Source organism: Macaca thibetana, chromosome 6 (assembly GCF_024542745.1).
Source record: "Macaca thibetana thibetana isolate TM-01 chromosome 6, ASM2454274v1, whole genome shotgun sequence".
Taxonomy (NCBI): Eukaryota; Metazoa; Chordata; class Mammalia; order Primates; family Cercopithecidae; genus Macaca; species Macaca thibetana.
The window spans coordinates 121,498,240-121,507,273 of NC_065583.1; the positions used below are offsets into that span (position 1 = coordinate 121,498,240).

The window sequence follows — 9,034 nt, forward strand, 5'->3', positions numbered from 1 at the left end:
TGTTGTGGAAAACAGACCTGAATTTCACATGGAACGTTCAATAATTTATCAAATACTGAAGTCCATTTGGTAAAGATACATACCATAGTGTATGCTAATCAAAGAAGTAATTGAAATATATATATATATTTAAATCACGCCAATCTATTCTTCAATTTTTTTCTTAGGCCACAGATGAATACACATACACATACACATATATGTACACACATACACACATGGTTTATTATCAACCACAAAGACATGGTGTGTAAACTAGCTTTGAGAAATTCTAGTAATATTTTCTAAACCTGCAAGCCTTCTACATCTTAGAGAGTAGGTTTGCATAAATCTGGGAAGCAAAGGTCACCCCTAGGCTTATGAATAAAGAGGATGATTACGTAATTCTGAATTTCCACCCCTAAGCCCCACCTCTTATTCCATCCTTGACAATCTTGGGGTTAAAGTCTATTGTCACTTATGAGAAACATGCCTGGACTTGCCCTGCACTCTTTAAAGAATCAAAAACAGAAGCGACAGCAAAGACTTTCCCTTTCTCCTCTACAATGGCAAAGCCTTTCCCTTTCTCCTCTCTAATGGCAATGAGCCTCTTTTCCACATTATGCTGGAAGTATTTGAGACACAGTATTTTTGTAAATGTTCTGTTAATGTTGACACCATACATACCTAAATTTGACAGTGGACTGCAGCAACCCTTTTTGTATGTACCTTCCAGGGATTCAATAATCTGGTATTCTAAATGTCTCCGGAATTTAGCTTCAAAACACTGTTTACCATATCTTGTTAACATAGGTAAAAAGATTCAAGTGTGCTGCCAATTAACCTAACCTCGATGATCTAGTAAAAATATAGAATAGTTACTTAAATTCTCCAAGCCTCATCTATAAAATGGGAATAATAATGTAGGATAATAATAATATGCCACCTCAAATGTGGCCCTGGAATAAAGATTATTTTGAGATAATTATTTTGAGAAGCAGCAGACCGAGGAGACGCTCTAAAAATGGCATATTACCCTTTTGTAAGGGAAATGTACATTTACTAAAAAAACAAAACAAAAAGCCCCCCACAAAACTCCATTTGTAAGAGTGTCTCCTCTGTACCAGGAAGAATAACTCTAAATCATGAAAAACTTATGAAAGAAGAAATAAGAAACCCCAATCCTATTTACCGTACATTTCCTGGTCATGGTTCCTTAACTTGCCTGCTCCTCAATCTTTTCTTTTGGTTTAGCTAAAGATAGTATTTAAGCCCGATTTTAAACCATCTCTCATTTTCCTGGTTATCTCCCATGTATATATGACACATACATGTTAACAAACTTCTTTGTTTTCTTGTTAATCTGTCTGGTTACAGGCACCCAGGCCAAAACTTTGAAAGGTAGAAAATTATTTTTCCTTCCTTACAATATTACTCACTCAGAATTGTTGTAGGATTAAATAAGGCATTTCAAAATACTGCACAGTCCTCAAATGTTACGCTATCGTAATTAGAACAAGAAAACAAAACAAACAAAAAAAACGTGTTCCTAGGTCAAACTGCACAGTAAAATCTGGAAATTGAAAACTAAGCCGTGTTTGCACTCACTGGCCTACGCTCTCTTCATCCTACCAATCCCCCTACCCCCAGAAAGTCTCGGATTGACTCTCCAGCAACCAGGGCAGTTCATGAGCCATCTCAACAGATGCATTCGGAAGAAGTCATAGATGACTCTGCAAACTCACAATCGGCATCGATTTTTAGTACCAGTAACTGTCAAAGCCCCACTGTCGTCAACCGCTGCCCACTTGACACCTAACGGCACTTCCGGAACATTCCACAAGATGGCGCCCTTGCTTTCCAATCATCGGGCTACCGGCGGAGGACGCCTTGCCGAGGCGTCGACCTCGTTCTCCAAGGTTCAGGGGCTGACCTCAGACAGAGGCTCGCTCTAGGGGGATGGGCGGGGGCCAGCACTGGCACTGTTGGCCGATCGGCCCGGGATCCCAGCGTGCGGGCCCGAGTCTGCCCCAGCGCGATGCGGCGATGGGCTCGAATGCCCGGCTCCCCGAATTCCGGCCTTTCACCCGCACGGCCTCTCGGCACTGCCCCAGCTAGACACCAGCGAGCGCGTCACGCGCGGGGCCTTGTCACACGGCCGGAGGAGGCCTCGCGTGCCCGTGCGGCGGGCTCCGGGCACCCTGATACCTTGACACAAGAGGCGCCGGGTCGTGGGGCGGCGGGGAAGGGCTGTGCGGGGGAGGGACTGCGTCTACACCCGCGCCCAACTCGCTCCGGTCACGGCACTGCCCTGACACCAGGAGGCTGGGGCGGGGGTGGGGCCAGGCGTCGGCCCTCGGGATTCTGTTTTCTAAGCTGAGGCTCAGAGCCTTCGAAGAACGTGGCAGCAGGGCCCACAGACGGCCCTGAAGGCCTTCCCGTGGCTGCGAGAGTTCTCGGCGGCCGGCGTTCGAGGCGCGCGGCTCCGCTCCGAAGCGAGACCTAGGTGGCAGGACAGGACCTGCTTCCCGGCCAAGCGCGCTCGGCAGGCCGTGGGGCGGGGCGTCGGCCGTGTCGCGGTGTCGCGTATCGAGTCTCCGCCCCCTTCCCGCCGCCCAGTATATAAGACTTCGCCGAGCCTTCTCACTCGCACAAGTGGACCGGGGTGTAAGGTGCGCGTTGGCACCGGAGGCAGGGGTGCGAGGGCCACGGCCGACTCGGACGTGTGACCGCGCCTAGGGGGTGGCAGTGGGCAGTGCGGGGCGGCAAGGCTATCATGGAGCTTTTGCGGACTATCACCTACCAGCCAGCCGCCAGCACCAAAATGTGCGAGCAGGCGCTGGGCAAGGGTTGCGGAGGGGACTCGAAGAAGAAGCGGCCGCCGCAGCCCCCCGAGGAATCGCAGCCACCTCAGTCCCAGGCGCAGGTGCCCCCGGCGGCCCCGCACCACCATCACCACCATTCGCACTCTGGGCCCGAGATCTCGCGGATTATCGTCGACCCCACGACGGGGAAGCGCTACTGCCGGGGCAAAGTGCTGGGAAAGGTGACAAGCGGAGGGCGCCGGGCTGCCGGGCGGGCGGGCGGGAGGTCTGTCCGGGCGACCCCAAGCCGGGCAGGCCCGCGGGGTCCCGCGCCCGCCGCTTCCAGGTTTTTCGGGGGTCAGATCCCAGCGCGAGGTGGGCTCCTCACCTGCTGCCTGGCTTTTGTGCACCGGCAGCGCTGGGGATCGGCTTTGCCTGCCTTAGCCTCACAACCGTGTGCCACCCCGCAGCCCAGAGAAATGCATCTTGAGTCTGGAAGCGAGGGCTTTCTGTATCAGACCTCTCTCCCTCCATCTGCTCCGAGGGAATTTTCCTAACAAGTCTCATCAGACATTATTTTTCATGTCTCCCCGCTCCAACTCCCTCCATAAAGCTCCCCTTTATATTATAGGAAAAAAACTGTTTGAAGTTGCTGTTTCCAGCAATGCGTTTCTCTTCATGAGGGAGCTTTAACGAAGTCGAATGCCTTCCTCTGACCACCCTTCTCCATTCCTCAATTTTTTTTTTGCTTTTCTTTCTTCCCATTTATTTATTTATTTTAAATATCTGCCGTCCATTTTTGTGCCATACTCAATTCCGTCTCGGCTTTGTTTCTTTTCAGGGTGGCTTTGCAAAATGTTACGAGATGACAGATTTGACAAATAACAAAGTCTACGCCGCAAAAATTATTCCTCACAGCAGAGTAGCTAAACCTCATCAAAGGGAAAAGGTGTGTATGACTCTTGAGTAAAGTATTTTCTTTGTGTGCAGGGATGGCCCTTCCCTGTTAGGAAAATGTCTTCTGCATGTGTAATCACTGGCTTTTCCGAGGTGACTGGAGGCTAATAAGCCTTGCCTTGCTTTTTCATTTAGATTGACAAAGAAATAGAGCTTCACAGAATTCTTCATCATAAGCATGTAGTGCAGTTTTACCACTACTTTGAGGACAAAGAAAACATTTACATTCTCTTGGAATACTGCAGTAGAAGGGTAAGTGTCAACTCCTATTTGAGAACATTTACTTACCCCGAATTAACACGGTATTCAAAAAGTATTTTATCTGGTATTTTAGCTGTGGCAGTATTTACACTGCAAAGTTAACTTTCATTGCATATCCTGCAAAGGGAAACCAGTGATTTTGATAACTGTTTGACACATTCTCTTTTTTCCTTCTTCTCTTCCTAGTCAATGGCTCATATTTTGAAAGCAAGAAAGGTGTTGACAGAGCCAGAAGTTCGATACTACCTCAGGCAGATTGTGTCTGGACTGAAATACCTTCATGAACAAGAAATCTTGCACAGAGATCTCAAACTAGGTAAGTCCTTGATGCCAAAAGCTGAGTTTTGTGTTAGAGTTCCTTTTCTCTCTCTGTCTTTTTTTACATATGAATGTTCTTAATTGGGATCTAGCGTCTGCAATCTTGCTTTTGAATGGGCGTCTTTCATATAACAATTGGCTGCCTGGCTCCAAAGTGGATGTATGTGTACTTGTTTAGAATGCATTTTCAAAAGGATTCACTTTTTTTTTTTTTTGTTTATCATCTAGGGAACTTTTTTATTAATGAAGCCATGGAACTAAAAGTTGGGGACTTCGGTTTGGCAGCCAGGCTAGAACCCTTGGAACACAGAAGGAGGTAAGAGTCAGAAAGATGCATCCTAGTAGGGTTTTGTGGAGAGACCAAACATGCCTTCGCTGTTTTGCATTTCATGTTTCAGAGGTCCAGTGATAACATCTATAAATCATAGCAATGTTAATTGAAAGAAATACTTACTGAATGCCCACTATGGACTAGACAGAGCACGCTGTGCCTCTAAATTGATTATGAAAGCAGTCAATGAAGTCTTTTCTTGGCCTGAAATGTATAAAATGCCACGACGTCCCTGGTTTTATTTGGTTAACCACACGTTGCATGTGGGCTAAAACAATGTGTGTGCACTGTAAAAAATTACCAAAACTCACTTGGTCAGATCTCAATTGTTCAGATGCTAAAAGTCAAATGTTTCCAAATAGAAATTCACTGTAGATATTAAGATTTTGTTTAAGATTTTGTCTCCCATCAAGTCACGTCAAGAGAACCAAGTTTAAATAGTGGAGTAATTCCTAACACGATCTCAATATTTCATCTTTCCAGAACGATATGTGGTACCCCGAACTATCTCTCTCCTGAAGTCCTGAACAAACAAGGACATGGCTGTGAATCAGACATTTGGGCCCTGGGCTGTGTCATGTAAGTAAATGCAGCAGAATAATTAAAAAGCAAATTTGGATTTAAATTTTAACACTTGAGTTGCTTTATGACCATTGCTAAAGATGTGTTTCTTTGCACACAGGTATACAATGTTACTAGGGAGGCCCCCATTTGAAACTACAAATCTCAAAGAAACTTATAGGTGCATAAGGGAAGCAAGGTATACAATGCCGTCCTCATTGCTGGCTCCTGCCAAGCACTTAATTGCTAGTATGTTGTCCAAAAACCCAGAGGATCGTCCCAGTTTGGATGACATCATTCGACATGACTTTTTTTTGCAGGTTGGTGCACTATCTTTTGTTTTAATTACATGGTATTGATCCCAGTTACCTGACAGGTTACTGAAGGCCTTTTCTAATGTTCCACAGGGCTTCACTCCGGACAGACTGTCTTCCAGCTGTTGTCACACAGTTCCAGATTTCCACTTATCAAGCCCAGCTAAGAATTTCTTTAAGAAAGCAGCTGCTGCTCTTTTTGGTGGCAAAAAAGACAAAGCAAGATATATTGACACACATAGTAAGTTAACAAGACTTCTTTTCCTTTTTGTACCCAATATTATATTTAAATTTATATTTAAATTAGTTAAAAGAGAATTTTATATTAGCATAACTTGGCCATATTTGCATATTCTTAAATGTTGATATTTATAGCATAATAAATCCATACCTTGAATTGTGATTGATAGCTTTGTATTTTGCAAACATTAAAGAGGGCTTTTGGGGTAGTTGCAGCTAATGGCAAAGGTAAAATGCTATTTTTGTCCAGGATGGTCATAAGTTGGTCAGTAATGCAAGAAGGAGAAGATATGGCTAACCCTGTTCCTACCTTGTTAAGATAGACTAATGTTTGTAATTCTGTTTCTTGATATACAGATAGAGTGTCTAAAGAAGATGAAGACATCTACAAGCTTAGGCATGATTTGAAAAAGACTTCAATAACTCAGCAACCCAGCAAACACAGGACAGATGAGGTGTGTTGGGAAAGATTAAAGTAGATATTCACACTTTACATTACGTCCACTCTTTATTAAATAGCTCTTGGACTATGATTATCATGGTTCAAAAATGTCATATTTACTGAAGTTTTTCTTCAAACCCTTTGAAAGGGAAGTTAAAACTAAAAGGAAGTCTTTCAGTTTTACAGTGCATGCAAGCGCGTTATTGCGTTATCTTTTATCTGGCTTGTGTCCATTGCTTTTTGATAAGCTTTCCCAGCAATTGCCTCACTCTCATCTTAATCTGGAATTCTCAACCTTAAATGAATTTAGATGCTTGACTCATTGCATAAATCTTCTCTCTCCTAAGGAGCTCCAGCCACCTACCACCACAGTTGCCAGGTCTGGAACACCCGCAGTAGAAAACAAGCAGCAGATTGGGGATGCTATTCGGATGATAGTCAGAGGGACGCTTGGCAGCTGCAGCAGCAGCAGTGAATGTAAGTGGTTGTCAATCATATTTTAAATAACAAAACTCTAAATGCCACTGCTAAATACATAATAATTTAAGTCAATTTACTTTGTAGCTTAATCTAACATCGAAGTAGTAAGATTACCGGAATTGGAAAATAATCTTGAGTTCTATGTCTTTTGAATTAATGGAGTGAAACTTAGCATCTACCAAACCTGAGGTTTTATTGCTAAAATATTGTATAACTTGAAACATTTCTCTCTGCCTTTTCAGGCCTTGAAGACAGTACGATGGGAAGTGTTGCAGACACAGTGGCAAGAGTTCTTCGGGGATGTCTGGAAAACATGCCAGAAGCTGATTGCATTCCCAAAGAGCAGCTGAGCACATCATTTCAGTGGGTCACCAAATGGGTTGATTACTCTAACAAATACGGCTTCGGGTACCAGCTTTCAGACCACACCGTCGGTGTCCTTTTCAACAATGGTGCTCACATGAGCCTCCTTCCAGACAAAAAGTAAGTGTATCAATTAATGAAATCCTGTCAGTTCTCTAGTCTTGCACTAAAGAAATCTAAAAACAGTGATTAACTGCTTCTATTTTTTTTCCTCTTCTCTCCCTTTCATTCCTGTTTTTATAGAACAGTTCACTATTACGCAGAGCTTGGCCAATGCTCAGTTTTCCCAGCAACAGATGCTCCTGAGCAATTTATTAGTCAAGTGACGGTGCTGAAATACTTTTCTCATTACATGGAGGAGAACCTCATGGATGTAAGTACCGTGACTTTAGAGTGGTGACATTTGAAGTGTAGTCCACAGAGCAGTAGCATCTGCATCACTTTGAAGCTTGTTAGAAACAGATTCTCCTGTCCTCTCCTTGATGTACTGAATCAGAATCTCTGGGAGGTGGAGGCAGGGATTTCCAAAGCCACTCTGATGCTTGCTTAAGTTTGAGAGGATTTTCTTAGAATAATAATAGAGTGCATGCTACAAAATCTTTGTAGGCACTAACTCACTCTCCTAATCTCTTCCAGGGTGGAGATCTGCCTAGTGTTACTGATATTCGAAGACCTCGGCTCTACCTCCTTCAGTGGCTAAAATCTGATAAGGCCCTAATGATGCTCTTTAATGATGGCACCTTTCAGGTAAATGAACTCTTCAGGAAAGCGCATGTTTAGGTCCTACACAGAAAAATCTGTGCCTAGCCAGTTTAGTAATTGACTGAATTTTTCTAATTCTTGAATATTTTGAGAGATCTAATATCTATGTTTATTTTTTAAGGTGAATTTCTACCATGATCATACAAAAATAATCATCTGTAGCCAAAATGAAGAATACCTTCTCACTTACATCAATGAAGATAGGATATCTACAACTTTCAGACTGACAACTCTGCTGATGTCTGGCTGTTCATTAGAATTAAAAAATCGAATGGAATATGCCCTGAACATGCTCTTACAAAGATGTAACTAAAAGACTTTTCGAATGGACCCTATGGGACTCCTCTTTTCCACTGTGAGATCTACAGGGAAGCCAGTAGAATGATCTAGAGCATGTTGAAGAAGATGGACATGTGGTGGTACGAAAACAATTCCCCTGTGGCCTGCTGGACTGGGTGGAACCAGAACAGGCTAAGGCATACAGTTCTTGACTTTGGACAATCCAAGAGTGAACCAGAATGCAGTTTTCGTTGAGATACCTGTTTTAAAAGGTTTTTCAGACAATTTTGCAGAAAGGTGCATTGATTCTTAAATTCTCTCTGTTGAGAGCATTTCAGCCAGAGGACTTGGAACTGTGAATATACTTCCTGAAGGGGAGGGAGAAGGGAGGAAGCTCCCATGTTGTTTAAAGGCTGTAATTGGAGCAGCTTTTGGCTGCGTAACTGTGAACTATGGCCATATATAATTTTTTTTTCCATTAATTTTTGAAGATACTTGTGGCTGGAAAAGTGCATTCCTTGTTAATAAACTTTTTATTTATTACAGCCCAAAGAGCAGTATTTATTATCAAAATGTCTTTTTTTTTTTATGTTGACCATTTTAAACTGTTGGCAATAAAGAGTATGAAAAAGCAGAAATAATGGTTTCCTGTCTTTAGTAGAACTCTTCACCACATCATGACATTTTTTGATAATGTCATGCCAAGCAGTGCCAAGAAGCCACTGAGTATAGAAGCATACTAGAAAGTTAGATCTTTAATTTTTTCTAACCACAGTTTCTAGAAAGTCTAATACCTGAAGTACAATCATAAACTTTCAGGGTAGATCTAGCTTGAGAACACCATTCTTGTTACAACCAAAATATAAGCCTCCTACATTAAAGAAATACTCCAATTTCTCTCTAGTATTTCTTTAAAACTTGTTTAGCTTGGAGATAAAGCCAG

At 43.1% G+C, this 9,034-nt stretch overlaps 1 protein-coding gene across 1 annotated transcript; it reads left to right on the forward strand.

Moving 5' to 3' along the window:
- Window positions 1-2,454: 2,454 nt before the first annotated feature.
- On the forward strand, window positions 2,455-8,729 carry PLK2 (polo like kinase 2). The gene is made up of 14 exons (XM_050793016.1): window positions 2,455-3,025; window positions 3,625-3,732; window positions 3,876-3,992; window positions 4,188-4,317; window positions 4,548-4,635; window positions 5,134-5,229; window positions 5,333-5,531; window positions 5,619-5,766; window positions 6,123-6,220; window positions 6,555-6,684; window positions 6,930-7,170; window positions 7,294-7,423; window positions 7,687-7,797; window positions 7,934-8,729. Exons 1-14 carry the CDS (start codon window positions 2,756-2,758, stop codon window positions 8,123-8,125), a joined length of 2,058 nt encoding a protein of 685 aa, XP_050648973.1. The 5' UTR covers window positions 2,455-2,755; the 3' UTR covers window positions 8,126-8,729.
- Window positions 8,730-9,034: the final 305 nt, after the last annotated feature.